General features: G+C 29.1%; 2 protein-coding genes across 2 annotated transcripts in view; both read right to left on the reverse strand.

Annotated features, from left to right (window-relative positions):
* The window catches only part of LOC107454814 (uncharacterized), a 62160-nt gene extending 45893 nt beyond the window's left edge, over positions 1–16267 (reverse strand). Inside the window, exon 1 of the mRNA XM_043042538.3 lies at positions 15888–16267. Within this exon, the coding sequence (XP_042898472.2) occupies positions 15888–16173 (286 nt within the window). The 5' untranslated portion in view covers positions 16174–16267. The remainder of the gene's footprint in view (positions 1–15887) is intronic.
* LOC107454816 (polyadenylate-binding protein 1A) lies at positions 1469–2604 on the reverse strand. Its single transcript, XM_043042539.3, has one exon. It carries the CDS (start codon positions 2464–2466, stop codon positions 1639–1641), a length of 828 nt encoding a protein of 275 aa, XP_042898473.1. The 5' UTR covers positions 2467–2604; the 3' UTR covers positions 1469–1638.
* Positions 16268–17295: the final 1028 nt, after the last annotated feature.

Genomic DNA, 17295 nt, shown 5'->3' on the forward strand with positions numbered 1-17295 from the left:
CAATACCGCACACCCTCGGTCCCTACGCAGACTAATCCAAGTGGTCACCCACCCGCACACAGGCCGCAGTCAGTGATGCTTGACTTCGGTGATCTGCTGGGAACCGTGTCTTAACGATCAGTCCACTGCGGGACGATAAGTTCATGGAGCTTCATCGATAAACTTTGTTTGGCGGTAATTTTATATCGTGGTTATTCGCCAAGGTAATACGACAAGGCAGCGAATTTTACGCAAAAAAAATTTAACCATTGAATATCACGTTTATAAACGATTTAATTTTTTCGCTTGCTTTAGAATTATAAAGTGATTTTAGCAATAAAATCATAGATATAACGTAAAGTAGTATAAATGACACAAAACATAACTAAAACAGAAAAAAATTTGGCACAAAACAAAATAATCAAAATTTAGTCATCTGATGCAAACCACTTTGGTTATCAAATCCGTTTAGTTAAAATCACCTTTTAGCAGATCATGCACTTGTAGTTATAGATGTTTTGTGTGGATTAAGTTTCCTTCTCGACAGTGCATGATAATTGAAATAATTACATTGACCGAATTTAGAAATGTTATACAGAAAATATTGTCACAAACATTTTAAAATAACATTGCAGTTACTTTAACGTAACATTCAGTTTTGCAAAGCGTAGAATCTTAGTTAGTATTTTAATCCAACTTTATTTTCGTTATTTCATTTGCTTTTGCAAAAAAAAGTTTTGAGGTATTCTTTGAAATTTTTACAAATCTTCATTGGTATACTATATCAAATATATATCAGCAATTTCGTTTGTAATGAATTACTACAACCATCTTTAACTTCATAAAGCACAGTCAAACATGGAGTCTCCTAAAACATTTTTCTAATGGTAGTTTAAGTGCTGGTTCATTCTTCGTTTAAAATCGCTTAAAAAAACTTTAATTTTATTTACCTTAAAATTATTTTCTAAGATATGATCAAGTTGACACTTCTAATTTCGTATTACCAATGTATCAAAATTCATTCGATTTAGAATTTGGCGAAACTTATATATCATGCTATTATACTATTATATCATGCAATCCAAAAATATTTCGAAGATATATCATTTTAAATTAATGCAATTTCAAAGCTTAGAAATGTCTAAACTAATAAAAAAAGATATTTTGTTGCCATTCAAAATTACAGTTTGATTTTATAACTTATAACTTTTATGTTATAAATAAAGTACCTCAGCCCTCCGCTAGCCAATTTGGTATTTTTAACATTTTGATGTAAATCTGGTATAAAGGCATACACGGTATTTTGCGAAATACATTGGTTCCAATAATCCAATATGTCTTTAATGTGATTATGAGAGCATAATAGTTTCTTAATTAAACCTTATTTTCTATGAAGAAAAATAAAAACTTTTAATTTTGAAGTTATTATATAATGATAATGCGCCATTGTGGTGTTAGTGACTTTTTCACAATTAGATGAGCCAAGATCTCGTACCAAGTACAAGGATTATAATAATCTTTTTATAATATTTCTGGTTACTTAAAATCAGGTTAAAATTTCTACATCTAATTACAATTCTACTATACAATAACATAATTATACAATACTTTCAATAATTTTTCTTAGATACTAATAGTTTTCATAATATTCTTTGCAATTTAGAAATTTACAATTTCACTATTTTTTAATTTTTCCTTGAATTTGTTCCACATAAAAGCTTGTCTTTCACTCTTTTTCATCGCCCTACCAACGTACAACACTTTACCATAAAGTTGAGTACCATTAAGTTGTTCCACTGCTGTTTTAGCTTCTTCCGTTTTCTCAAAACTAACAAATCCAAAACCTTTAGATTTCCCGTCGTCATTTTTCATAACTCTGGCGCTTAAAATGTTTCCATACTTGCTGCACAGCTCGATGAGATGTATGTCGTCAATTTCAGGTTGTAGAGGTTTCAGATAAATATTTGTAAACGAGTCATGTCTTTTGTGAATCGATTCAAACTTGCAAACACCCACTTTCAGTCCTTTTATTAGATGGTTGTTCACTCCTTCTATGGCAGCATCAGCTGAATCTTCATTTTCAAACTGCACATAACCCAGGCCTTTAGACATTCCGTTTTTGCAGCAGTCTACTTTCAGAGATAAGATAGTGCCGTACGAGGAAAATATGTCACGTAAAGCTGGTTCATCTATAGATGAATGAAGATTTCTTACAAATATGTTGGCAGACGGATTGAATGTTTTAATATCGGGTCTTACCCACATAATACGTATAGGTTGCCCTCCAACAGGTTCATAATTCATGGAATTCAGGACATATTCAGCATCATTTTTATCAGCAAAATTTATGTAGCCAAAGCCCAAGGACCGTTTTGATTCTTTATTTCTGGCAATGTGAATGTTAAGTATTTTGCCAGCTGATCGAAATTTTTTATATAATGTAGATTCTGTGCAGTCAGGATGAAGGTTACTAACAAATAACGACATTCTTCTTTCTCCAATATAAAGATTTTTATGAAGTTTTCAGCAGAAATAAAGAGTTTGAACTCGTTTTAATCGCAAATTTCAATAATAAACATTGCAAAATATTTGAAAGTTTCACGAGATGCTCATGAGAGATACTCGGTTGAAGTTAATATAAATATGTTCCGAATTAATTTACACAATTTATTTATTCACAAATGTAACCAAAATTAGTTAACTGCCACTTGTAACGAATGTAACGCAAATTAAACTGACACAGCAAAGACTTTTTGAAGTAAACGAACTCAACTCTGAACCATTAACCCCTTAACACACAGATTTTTTGGAGAAAAAAACAGAAAAAAAAATTTTTTTTTAATGTAAAAAAACCTAAAAAACTCCTGGTTCAACTTTTCCTTCGGTGGACAATTTTGATATACTGCGCTTTTGTTCCATGGAAAAAGGCTATATTTTATTCTCGAATAAATAAGTGTTATAGCTTACTATCCTATGTAAATGATAAATATCAATAAAAGATTTTTTTTTCTTAGCTTTCACATTGTTATTTTTAACTCTCGATTATATTCGAGTGTGAAAAATTATAGCATCATAAAATACAATGCCGCTCGAATTATCTCTAGTGTGCACCAGTTTGGCCTGTTTAGTGCGCACGAATTAACTCGAGCGCACAAGTTAAGGGGTTAATACTTAGAGAAAAAGAATTAATCCTTAAGAATTATCCTTAAAGAATTAATTCTAACCATTCAATAGAACTAAGACAAAACAAATTACCAAACGATTACTAATATTACAAATTCAATTAAAGGAAAATCAGTAACTCATTAATCTAACGATTAACTCATCAATATGATTATTAGTTCAACATTTTACCATTGAGTGGCGCTAAAACCGTTTGGGATTGTGTTACCATTTTGCGGCACATTAGAGTAAAAACTATATATTCCTCTGTGGTTTCCATTCTTATGTTGGAGCAGATAAAGAAGAATCACGTTTTTATTTCAACACTCCCAAAAAGATTCCATCGGATTGATGCGAAATAAAAAAAAAAACCTAACTACTAGTTAATTGTTTTTTATGAGTTAATTGCTTTATTTCATTATTTATTGCTGAATTTATGAATCATTTGGTTATTTCCTTAGTTTTAGTTCTATGAAATGCTTAAATGTTAATTCTTTAACAATATCGTGTGCTAATAAAGATAAAAGTACATTTAAAAAACTACAACTGAATTTAAATATTTTTCATCATTTTTCTTGTTTAATTAAATTCAATGATTAATAAAATGCAAACAAAATAAATATTTATACGGATGATATGCACAATTAATCATTTCAAACTCATTAGAAAATTGTGAAAAAGTTTTATTGATGTAAATTTTTCTTTTCTATGTTTATAGTAGGGATTATCAAATGACATAATGAAGTAAACAGGCGTAAAGAAAAAAATTATATTTTTCACGAATAATTTAACGAAAATTTAAGATAAAAGTTTTGGAATTACTTAAAAAATTTCCTTTTTCTACATGAATGCACAATATGAAAATTTTTTAAAACATTAACGTAAATTCACGCAATCTTGTCTATAATCAATATTTTTTATTCAAATGAATATTGAATATGATTACGAGAGCGAAAAGAATGCTTACGAGAGCGAGAAAGAGTTCTAGCAAACATGTTCACCATGTTTAATACCAAGAAAGGAAAAATGAATATGATAATCAAATGAAGTTGTCAAAAGTTTCATGTTAAATTTTTCTAGAGTAAGCGATTTATTTTAACAGTTTAGACTCCGCAGTCTAGAGAATAAATGAATATATTGATGTTAATCATTGACGTTATCAGATCTTTTTTGAAAAATGGTGTTAAATCACATGACGTGTTTATCACACTCTTATTTCAGAGCACACATTTAATTTATTTCATATTGCATAGCTTTAAAAAATTTTACAGAAAATTCTAATTTTTTTATTTATTTACTAGGTGGCTTTTAGCCCCTCCTCGCTTTCGTTCGACAATCCTCGTGTCTTTTCGATTGAATCTTTCGCTTACTTCACTAGTTTGATCCTACAATTGAGCACCTTTCTCACATGGCAAAAAATCAGCGTATTAGAGTCGAAAAAAATTTATCCTTAAAAACATACAAGTTCACAATTGTATTATTCGCCACCCACATGGTCGAGCAGTTAGCGTGCCTGACTACGAAGCCAATGGTTGCGGATTCGAATCCCGCTCATGTCATGGATGTTTCTCTGTGTGTGTTAGTCTCTATTGTGCGATGGGTATCTGTGGCAGTGTGGCGTTGCTCGCCTCCGTGACTTAAGTTCGCAAGTGCCCACTGGGTAGCGTTTAAGGAGTAATACTTCTGGCATCTTTCTAGGCGAAGAACGTAAAAGTTCATTGTCCGCCATTAGAAAAAAAAATTGAATTACTTCAAAACTAATTAGAAATTTAAACAAATATGCATCATTCATCTTCAAACTAAAGTGTTAAAAATTCCGATTAACGTTGCACCGAAAATTGGTATTCATTGGCTAGCTACATAAAATGGAGCTTAATTTTACCATATTTTGGTGTTTTCACTAGCTACTACTAGAGAATATGCTTGATTAAAAACTTCATATTAAAAAATCTGGTTGCTTAATCGTATTAGGTGAAAACAGTCAATAAAGAAGTTTTCTCATAATCAAGATATGAATACCATCATTTTTACGGTGATTTTGAATTTTACGATTGAACGTGGTCACATTAAATGCGGTTGTGGAATTGAATGTGGTTACATTAAATGTGTTTTGGGAATTGAATGTCGTTACTGCGAAATTTTTAGCAGTGTACCATAATGTAATATTATAGCACACGGAGAAAAAAAAATCTGGTAAAATTGAAGTACAATATTTTAATGACATTTCTGATTTAAAAAAAAAAGCATAATTCAGGTTAATAAAACCAGGAGTATTTAAGGATATTTAATTCCATTCAGTCAGTAATTTTTCTGTTCATATGGTAACGATTTACCGGAACTTTGGTTTTCAATTCAGTTTGTATCTGTTTCAAGGTAAATAATGAAAATGGAGTTTTATTTTATCTTTAAACTAGAAGATGAATTTTCACCGAAGATAATAAAATGACATCTCTGTGGGGAGATTTCCCTGAAGTAAGTAATGGATTTTTTCAAAATTTTTAACTGTTTCGTTGAAAAGATTAAATAATATTGTTTAGGTGTTATGGTCAATGCAATGAATTGGTTTATATTAATCACCGGTTATTATTAATGACAACCAATCAAGTTGGTTAAAGTGAATAAAATCTATCGAAGGATTAATGAAAATATGAGTGTATGGAAAGCGGCTATGCATAACAATCGTTGTTTGTTAGTTTTAATCAAAGGAAGTGATTGCCATTGTCCGGTTAACCCTAAACTGATGTTTCTAAGTTAAAATTCCAGTCCCCGAAACACAATTTCTCGATTTACCCTACAATGATGTTTTTTAACGTTAAATGCTACTTCTTGGTACGCATTCGCTTAAAACCCAATGCTGGTGTGTCTACTTCTTGGTATGGTTAAGAACTTTAAAAAAATTAATAGCGTAAAAGGAATAAAAACCTTCCAACGCAAAGTATTCGCACAACAATTGAACAACGCATGCAAAGTGCGGTAGCTTGCACCCAAGGTAAACAAACAACTGATAAAACACCCACAGAGTTGTTATTTTAACATCTTTCGTGATTTAAGCATCTACGTAAGAAATTTGATCAAATCTCTGATTTTATCATCTCCCTGCGACACATTTTTTCCCAAAAGAGTTATCTGCGCCTTGCAATCAATCAACGAAATTTAGTGTGAGGAAATCTCAAAAAGAAGAAAAACGGGGTCAGGTGACATTTAAGACAGTTTTATATCATTTTATAATATCATAGACGTTTTATCGTTGTTATATTATGAATAAAAATTTGCGTAGAGACACGTAGTAAAACTGTTTCATTCGTTGAATTTTAAAAAATATAAATATTTTATAGATTTTACTCTGTAAAATTAAGAGTTACTAAATATCTAAACAAATGAATAAAAAGTAATTAAAATTTAGAATTTTTTTTCTTACAATCATATTAATTAGCCATACAAGAATTTAGTGTTGATAAAAGAGCTACCTCTACTTTCGGATCGAAGACTTATGCATATCGTAGGATAATTGGAACATCCAACTCTTTGCAAATCTCGACAGATTAATTGGATAAGTCTTTGGAGTTATTTAAATTGTCGCATATCCTTAGGCTTATTACAATCAGTCAATATGCTAATTAGGAAGCACGCATAAGACTACTTAACAAGACTAAATTTCCTTAAGCTTATAGCAATGAAACTTTAATGCAATAAGCACTCACTAGTCTAGGCTTATTGGAAACTGCTTAAATAAATCAGGCTATTAATTTGTATAAAGGTTGTTTAACTCCCTTCAAAAGTGTCAGGTTGATTAAAAAATACCTTAGACTTTTCCTGTTATCCTGAATTCTGTAATAATGGCGAATGGCTGCAAAAAGTGAATCAATCAATAAGCCTACGAAAGCTATACTTGTATCGTATATCTATACTTGTATCGTATATCTATACTTGTATCTCAACAGATTAATCGGATAAGTCTTTTTTGCTATTTAAATTGTTGCGTATTGTTAGGTTTATTAAAATCAGACAATATGGTAAATAGAAAGCATGCATAAAACTACTTAACAAGACTAAATTTCCTTAAGCCGTTTGCTATGAAACTTGAATAAGAGTATATACAACAAGCATTCACTAGTCTAGGCTTATTAGAAACTGTTTAAATAAATCAGGCTTTCATTTTCTATAAAGGTAGTTGGACTCACTTCAAAAAACTTTAAAAGTGTCAGGTTGATTAAAAAATACCGGAGACTTTTCCTGATATACTGATATTCTATAATAATGGCGAATGGTTGCAAAAAGTGAATCAATCAATAAGCCTATGAAAGCTATACTTGTATCGTAGCACAATTGTATAGAATTCAGATTGTTTTAAAAATAAATATATTTATTTATGTTTAAAACATACGCCCAATTTCATATTTTTTATATATATTCGCATATCAAAACCCCAAAGATCATAAAAGAAACAGTGTCTATACAATTAGTTATGATTTAAACTTAAATATGTTAAATAATGTTTTTCGGTGGGAATAGTAAGACATTATATCCTGCGCTGGAAAATTATGGTTTTACTGACTATTAATAAAAGTATTTTATTTTCCAAACAAAAAATGTTTTTCACATAGATTATTTACTTGCCTAAAGCATTAAGTAAAGACTTAACTTGACTTTTTTATATATTCGTTTTTATCGTTGGGAGAAAACATTTTATAGTTCATTTATGGTTCCTAAGGGGTAAAGATAAAACTTTTTATCCATATATTCTCGAATTGCTTGTATAAAGCTTTCAAAAAAGTACATAAGCTAGATGTACGTGATTAGAAACAGAAATTATGGTTATAGTTTACACTGACTTTAATGATTATCTGTTCCTTTTAGAATCGTGGAGAAGTGACTTTAAAAGGATCCGGAAAAAATGAATTCCTGATTATATTTTTATATATATTAAAAATTACTATTTGGTTATCTATAAATAGAATAAAATATAAAGCAAACTTTTTACTGGCTTCCATAAAAAGCACAAATATAAGTTGTAAATCTTTTTTAACCAAATCACTAATTAAATCTTACATGATTGCTATTTTTTCTTTTTTTTTTACTTAATTAGCCATAGAGCTAAGCATAAACTTAAAAAGTATTTTTAAGTATTCTATTTAAGTATACGACTTTTTAAAAATTCGATTTCTGGTGAAGTATTCGATCTATTTCTTTTTTTGTATTTCGTAATAAAAATTACATTCTTTACAATAATGTGAAAATTCGTATATCTTAGCACTCAAATTTTTTTAGACAATTAAAGTAAAATAATGAAAAATAATAAATAGTTATTTAAAAAATTTGTAATAAATAATTATTATAACTACTTTATAATTGCGCACAAGAAATTTTCAATTTGCTTAAAAAGTTCTCGGAGATACAGTGAAATGCGAAAAAAGTAAAATTAATGTTAAGAGGCCCAAGCCTTCGACCGTTCTCTTGGCCAAACTATCATAACTATATATCCAGATTGAGGTTGCCCTCAATATTTTGATGGTGAGAAATTCAAATCAGTAAAATGTATGCAGGCATGTTTATTCAGAAAAAGTACGTTTTTGTATCTAATTTCATAACTTAAAATGTCGTCTGCACTAATTAAATAGCATATTCAAGGTCATCCCCGTGAGCCATGAAGTATGAGTCCAAATCCGATCATTAAATTCAAAGTTATTCAGTATATACCTTTTTTTTCCTTCTTTTTTTTCTGCGCACTATACATAAAAAATCTACATCGTTGAAAAAAATAGTAAATGCATCAGGTTGAAAGCGCATTCCTCTATTGCGAAAAAATGTATTCCCAAAAATATGTTGAAGAAGTATAACACGTGTCTGGAATAAAACGTATCTATTTGAATATGTAAGTTTCCATTAAAGAAAACAAAAACTTTTATTTTTTAAAGAAAAAAGTGAAAGGATATGGTCGTTATTGTAGGAATAAAATATGTTTTTGTTTTTTTATTTATAAGAATTCTTTTTATGATTGGTTTTTCTTAACGACTATAGAAGCACCCAATGACATTATAATCTTATTATCTATATTATAATGCAATTTATTAAAGCATTCAAAAATATTTAATCAATTCAATTTGTAAAAGACCTATGATTTTTTTCGTAACTTAAATTATCGTCTTTACCAATAAATTATCATATCCAAGGTACTCAACGAAAACTAACAATATAGCATTTCACTGTATAAAAAAACATTTATTATGTTGAAAGTTATTTGGGTATTTTTTATTTTGCGCATTTTACATGAAAAAGTTGAATAATTAATATATATATATATATATATATATATATATATATATATATATATATATATATAGATAGATAGATAGATAGATAGATAGATAGATAGATAGATATTTTGAATTATGGCGAAAGGGTTTTAAAAATATCGTGTTTAGCTTTTTAAAAAATCGTCTTTAAAAATCCCATAATACTTAAGTAGAAAAATGAAAGATTTCAAATCAGGCTAAAATAAGTCAGTTAATTTAATGTCATTCTAAAACAAGGTTAGAAAAATATCCGTTCATAAATTCTGAGAATAATGTAAAAATGTGTATTGTTTGAGTAAGATTTTGTCTAAATAAAACTTTTATATGTAGATGAGCTTTTTTCATTAATTTTTAAAAAATGGATTGAGCTAAAATTTAAACAAGAAATTTTCCTTGAGTCTAAGAATTACAGTGTGATGTTACCGTATAAGTATATGTTTATTTTCTTTAAATAATCTAGATGGTGGCAATTGGAAATAACAATACTTCAAAGGAAAAAAATAATTTTGTTTTTTATAACTTTACCAATAATATTCAATAGATTTCATTCATTCGATGTGATTAAATGCAAGTAAAAACATAAATAACGTCTTAAATATACAAATTTCATTATAATTTCAAGAAATTGCCAAAAAGAAAATCGTTATAAAATTTCTTTATTTTTATAAGTTAAATTTTTTTTTCTACTAGATAAACACGCCATATTAATAATATATGCGATGCAGTGTAATTTATACATTAAAAATGCGCAAGTAACGTCTTAAAAATAGAAACTGCATAAAAACATTAAAAACTTAAAAAATAGTGAAAGGAAAACCGTTATGAAATTTTAATATTTAAATAAGTCAAATCTTTTCTACGAGATAAACGGATATACTTTTTGTTTTTTTATAATATCAAAGAAGATAATTGTAATAAATATGAAGAAAAATGTCTATGTAGTTTGACTACATTTATTTAATCTCATAATTAGAAGTGCAGTCAAAAGCTTGTATTTTTTTATGAATGTAAACTTTAAAAAGAAGAAAGTAAAGTTTAAAGAATTATGAGTTATTTTTATTCAGTCTTTCCCGTTAGAAAAAGAGTTACACTAATAGCTCATGGCAAGGTGCTTCCTCCAATAATTAAATATGTCATTTAAAGCTGAGCTATCAAACTGAACACTACAAAATTTCTCAAAAAGTAATAAAAGCAATTTATCTAGCTATTCACTTTGGTTCTGTAAGTTGAACCAAAGGGAAAAAAATGTTTTCTTTGTTTTAATTAAAAAGAAAAATAAATCATAAAACATAATTTAAAAATAAATAGTTTTTTCTCCGTAATTACTTTAGTTTTAAAGCTTGGATGAAAAGCAAATAAAAATACATATTTTAATTTAATTGTAAAAATACATTTGTAACTAATTGTTTGATTAAAAACATATTACATGTGAGAGAAATGAAATTTTCAGACAAATCTTCTTGAATGAAGTATATATCCTACATTTCTTGTTTTTCAGGTTTTATTGCTTAACTCGCGGCAATTATTGATACTATTGCCGCAGCCATAACGTAACACAACCACATGTAATTATGTAGTTTTACTAACATCTACATGTAAGCAATAACATTATAACCAAGATAATTTTTTAACAGTTAAGCAAAAATAGCACATAAAATGAAACACTTTTAATCAGTTCTGCCTGATTATTTTAGACTTTACAATCAGCCAAATCGCGTATTGGCTAGCTATAATAATCCTCAATAAATAGGCGCAGAATTTCTAAAACTGAATTATCCTTTTATTATTGCAGTAAACCTTTTATAAATATATTTACAATCAAATAAAATCAAGCTATTTACAATATACGCATTTTCACGTAGAAATATGCTAATAGAAAGTATTGAAATACATCATCTCTGAAACGAAAAATAAATGCGCCTATCGTATTTCTTAAATAAATATTAATCCTTAATCAAACAACAATTATTCAAATAAATAGTTTCTAAGTTAAACATCTTTTCACAACATTGGGATCCATGATAATACTTTTGTTTCTCAAATAATCAAAGGAATAATTCTGGCTATAATCCATCTTTAACTATATCTCAGTGGTGAAAAATAGTTATCGTTCAATGGCCGTTCATTATATTTTACCGGCCTCTTTAGGCACTTAATCTCAACTATGATTAGCAATGATTCATTCAGCTTTGATGATAGTAATCTCTGCAATAACTATAAACGAACAAGACATTCTATTAACAATATAATGTACTCAGATACTGTTTTGAAATATTAAGACTTAAAATAATATGAAAAATATATAAGGGGAATTGATGGGATTATAATATGCCTCTTAACTTGATAATGAGACGCGTATGTAAAAGGTTTATTAATTTATTTTGCGTTCGTCAATTAATCGCTTCAAACAAACGACATTAAATCCATTTTTAAAATTTGGGAGGTATTTCCATTCATTCCATGTAAACTGCACTGAGAAATAGTGTGGTCAAAACTACTAGAATGTGATAAAATTTACCGTACTCCCGATTCTAAGGAAACACCAAAAAGCTCGGTAATTTATACCGAAAGACTTTGGTAAGGATTTTGTTAAAATTAACAGTAAAAAATATTTTTATAATGTGTGATAAAATTTGATATATATGCTAAATTTGGTTATTATATCTTGATACTTCAGAGCAGTGGTTACCAACTGGTGGCTCGCGAAGCCTTTTTTTGGGGCCCGCGAACTAAAATATATTAGTTGCAATTTTCTGCAGACAATTTTCGTAAAAACTCTATATGGGTTTAAAATACTTTTCATTCGTAAAAAGAAAAAAAAAAAAAAACTAATTTCTTTGTTTTTGTGAAATTTTACTTACCAACGGTACAAAAAATAATTTCTCAGGTAAAAATCTACTTCTAATTTTAATTTGTAATTCAATACTTTTGTTTTGTACAACTTGATAAGAGTCTCACAGTAATATTTAATGTTCCTTCAAACATAAAAGAGTATGAAATTTTGATACAGCTGCGGCCCGCCATTTGACTGGTGTTTTTAATTTCGACCCCCGGCCTTATGTAAGTTGCAAACCCCTGCTTTAGAGCATGGTACAAAAAAAATTTATTCGATTAAATTCACTTTTCTGTTTTGAATTTTTTTTAAATGTGTGGTAATAAGAACTATAATTTTGAAAACCAGAATTTTTTGCATACTGTTATCATATGAATGGAAAAATTACCAAATGAACTGTTTAAATACCGTATATTTAGGTTTTTTATAACAGAATTATGGGGCTTTTTGTCACGAAATTTGATGGAAAATTTACCAAATGAACTGTTTAAATACCGAATATTTAGGTTTTTCATAACAGAATTATGGGCTTTTTGTCACGAAATTTGATAAGAGTGGCAAATTTAGTAATTTTGTCATACTTTAGAGAAGAGGATAACTATTAATTATTTGATTAAATCCAGGATTCGGGTAAACCGTTACTGTATGAAAGAAAAAAAATTACCAAATTAATCATTTAAATATCGTATATTATAGTTTTATTACGAGAATAATGGTTTGTTTTTCCTCAGAAATGTCATCACCATATTATACGACGGTTATTTTACCTAATTGTTTTACTCCTTGTGTAAATCACTTTTAGGTGACATTATTATTAACAATGTCACATTTTTTTCGTCAAGCTGAAATTGACTTACTCATAGACTGCTAATAAAATGATAATATTACTTCCTTAGATTTAACCCAAAAATCAGAACCTTAATTTTCTTCCATAAAGAGGTCTAATGACGCGAACTCTCAGAAATTGTAATGCCATTTAGAAGTGACATTAATAATCATTTTTATCCCGAATACATGCTTTTGAACATTTTTTTAACATTTAAAATTTTACTAATCCTTTTTATGTTGTACCTACAGGAGCAACTGAAATATTTCTTGTTTCGTTCTAGCTCATTGATGTAAATCGGTTAACAAGTGCAGACAAAATATGCCACTTAACAGAAAATATGTTTTTAGGATTACAGATGAAACGGTCCTTGATTTTTTATTCTTTAGAACATAAATAACAAAAACTACTGTTTAATTTCATTAAATTTACCGTAATAATATTGGAGTAAATGTACATGAAAAGGAAAGCTCTTTCACGGGTGAGAAAGTAGTAAAATAATTAAAGAAATAAACGAAAAAAGTATGCGATTCCTCATTTATTCGTTTGTTTTAAACTAAACAAATATGCTTAATGCATTTAGTTGAAATTCTGTGAGCAAGGTATTTAAAAATTCGACTGACAAACTCAGAGAAATGCACTAAGAGGAATAAAAAGGCACTAAGAGGATGGAAAATTACCATTGATTAAAGAGTTAAAAAACCACGTTGAGATAGTTAAAATCGCAAAAAAAAATCCATGACGGTATTCGATTCTCCAATCTAACGGCGTATAACGATCCGCTCCTCTGTTAATAATTTTTTATTAAATAAAATAAAAACTTGATTCTTGACATTTTTTGAGCTCAGGCAACAAATTTTAAAAGAAACAAAACCTTGTATAGGAACCAAGTACAGCTCAAGAAGAAAAAAATCACCGTCACACTGAAAAACAGCTAAAAAAGATACTGCAAAGTTGCTTATTATAAAGAATATATATATTTGATTAATTATAACGTAAACGTGTCTAAAGTGACACCTAACGTAACGTGTTTAAAGTGACAACTAAAGTAACGTGTTTAGAGTGACACCTGCTGATGTCATTTCATAGTCTACAACGATAAGAAAATTATTTCCGATTGAGATCGGAGGTGCCAGGTAAGCTTTAAATGTCTTAAAGAGCAGAGATAATCTCCAGTATCCCAACATTATCTGGTGAGTCGTAATGGCTCAGGGGATTGAGAGCAGTGAGACCAAAACAATTTCCCGACAGTTTGTTTCGTTTCTTTAAATCACCACTTTTTGAATGATGACACAAACTGAAATAATATCTTGGTAAAAATTCCAATCCTCCAGTAACCTATTTATATTAAAGGAGAGCTTTTATTACTACCACGTTTAAAAATTTAAATTAAATTTTAGTTAAATAATCTAATCAATAATTATTTATAATTATTGACATGTCAACTGATTATTTTATAATCAAAGATTTTTCCCCTTTTTTATCACTGAAAAAAGCAGTTCATTTATGAAGTGAATTTTCACAGATTAGACATCCACTTCCATAATGCTTAATTTTTTAGCACAACTCTATTGGCAAGCAAATTTAAAGGGAAAAAAAGTTTATATTTCTAAACCCTTCATGGGTGAAACTAATTAACGAACTTTTATTAGAAGTAAACCATAACACAGCTAATGATAAAAATTTAAGACTGAAAACGATTAATTTTAGCTTTGGAATCAAGGTTTAAAAGCTCAAGGTTTAAAAGCAAGGTTAAAAGCTTAAAACTTCCAAGTTTTAAGCCTTTTTTTTAAAAAAAAGTTCTATTTCAATGAAAATAATAAGAAAAAGTAAAGCATTCCTGAAACGGCTATATCATGGAGAATAAGGACCCACTGCTTCGTGAAAAACGGCATAATTGTGGTAAGGTGGTCAACATTGCACACAAGCCGCCTTTACTTCCCAGATAAACTGGTAGTACCCTACAGTCTGAATCTGGGTAGGCTTCAAATCATCCCTCAGGATAGAACCCTGTCTTTCACAATGGCTGGGCCTTTAAACCCATGAACCCTAGGAGATACCACCCAAATAAATAATACGTCAATATAGCCGTGGTGGCTCAGGGGATAAAGCGTTTGCCTTCCAATGAGGTGACCCGAGTTCAAATCCCAGCGATGGCTGATCGATACGAATTTCGCACCGGCTAGCACCGACCACAGTGCTGACGTAAAATATCCCCAGTGGTAGACGTATTGTGAGTTAGAGTCCGTTTGGCTAAGCGTGGGAGGTTCTCGCGGTTTTCCTCACTATGTTGCGAAATGCGGATCCTCCACTAAGGCAAATTTCTCCCAATACTTGATCCAGAAGTTGCGTTGTCTTCTGGATTGGGTTCAAAATTACAAGGCTACGGACTTCAATATTCGCAATCGTAAACCTAAAAAATTGCGTCAACTGTTCAACGACGGTAATAAAATGAAATATTACGTCAAAACTATGTAAAGATGACAGTTCATTTCATAATTCATAAAAAAAGAAAATACTTTTTTTTTCAAATATTTTGTCAAAAAGAACTTAAAATAAAATATTTGAACGAACTTAAAAAATAAACAAATAAGAAATGAAATATCCATTATTATCAACCCAAAATTAAGTTAAAATCATTTTTCATAAAAATTTAGTAGTTTTGAATGTTGCTTTATGCATTTAATTTCTTTGTTCGCTATAAACTTTCAAAAGCTCTCAAGGACTAAATTAAAATCTGAAATATAAATAGCTAACTTAATTAAAATTCAATTATTAATGCTTTTATACTCACTATTTAAATCACGTCCACGTCTATATTTTGGATCAGATGTCACAATTCTATACAAGTTTAGGCTTTCAGATGCTCGGATAGATGTGGGGGGTGGTTTATCTTCAGAAACATAGTCAGTGGAATTTTCCGAATTATCGTCTGCACCTGCTGCTTTATTTTGATCGAGTTTTATTTTAGTAGGATCCATGTCGTCACATCGTTCTTTGGGAAAACCATTAATAAAAGCCAGAGAATTTTTTAGGAATACTAATGCAAATATGTTTAGAACAATTATAAAGGAATTCATGGTCTTAGTGGAGTAGAGAGGAAATTAATGGGACTATTTTTTTTAAAACGTCCGCACCGGGGAAAATCTGTTTCGAAAGTGAAAGAGCGAGGGAAATTTTTGTCTCGCTCCGTTTGGCAGCACCGGGAGTATTTTCCCACACGTGACTGCTTTGTTGTGTTTGAGGGCGGTAACGGGCATGGTTTTTGTTGTTTCATGAATAAAAGTGAAATATTTTTAACATTGGTGGAACACTGTTACAAAAAGACGCTATAGCTGAATGTTGTCTGAATTTATGTTCTTCATAAATAAGCTAAGTGAGTAAATGTTGAAAAATTTTGAAATAAAAAAAAGATTAGGATATTAAATTTTGCAAAGAAATTTTTAACAAATAGCACCTGTTAAGATTTTAAAATCATTAATAAAATAAGTTTAAAATAAAGTGCAACACAAAACTAATAGGAGAACATATTTCGGCTATTTATTTCTTAAAGTTTAACCCTTTGACGCAGAATTATTGTCAAAAACAAAGTTATTGCTTTTATAATAATTAAATAACTGTACTTAATTAACTTAAATAACTAATTAACTTTCTAATAATTTGTATAAATCAAATAAAATTTTGTGCAAACATAATTCATTAAAATGTTTTTCTTATGTCTGCTGATGTTAGGGAAGTTAGTCCTATAGTTTTATTTCTCACTTCTCTAAAATTAAAAAGCTCATTAATTTTCAAAAAAGTTGTATCTCTCAACGAACAAATATAGCTTTCACAATTTTGTTTTCAAAATAGTTTAAAATTGTTGACACTTATTTAAATGAAAAAAATGCGTTCAGATCTTTCGAGTCAACAATTAACTAAAAACTAGCTTAAATAACTTTTCATATAAACAGATCATTTTAAGTAAGTAATCATTGCTAACGCATCCGAAAATGAAATCAGATATTAATTTTTAATGGATACAGTGGACCAAAAAAGAAGAAGAAAAAAACGGACCTCTCTTCATAACTTTTGATTTAATGATCGGATCTTTCCGTTTTAGGACTCATTTCTAAAGGTTCGAGGGGATGACCTAAAATATGCAAATTAATTATAGAGACGATATTTTAAGTCTCAAAATTAGACACAAAAACTACTTTCTC

This window comes from Parasteatoda tepidariorum, chromosome 2 (assembly GCF_982258835.1).
Source record: "Parasteatoda tepidariorum strain Cologne lab strain chromosome 2, Ptep-v5.0, whole genome shotgun sequence".
NCBI classification, from domain to species: Eukaryota; Metazoa; Arthropoda; class Arachnida; order Araneae; family Theridiidae; genus Parasteatoda; species Parasteatoda tepidariorum.

Bases quoted from the DNA above. Each gene is read 5' to 3' on its own strand.
- LOC107454816 (XM_043042539.3), bottom strand. From the start codon at position 2,466: ATGTCGTTATTTGTTAGTAACCTTCATCCTGACTGCACAGAATCTACA.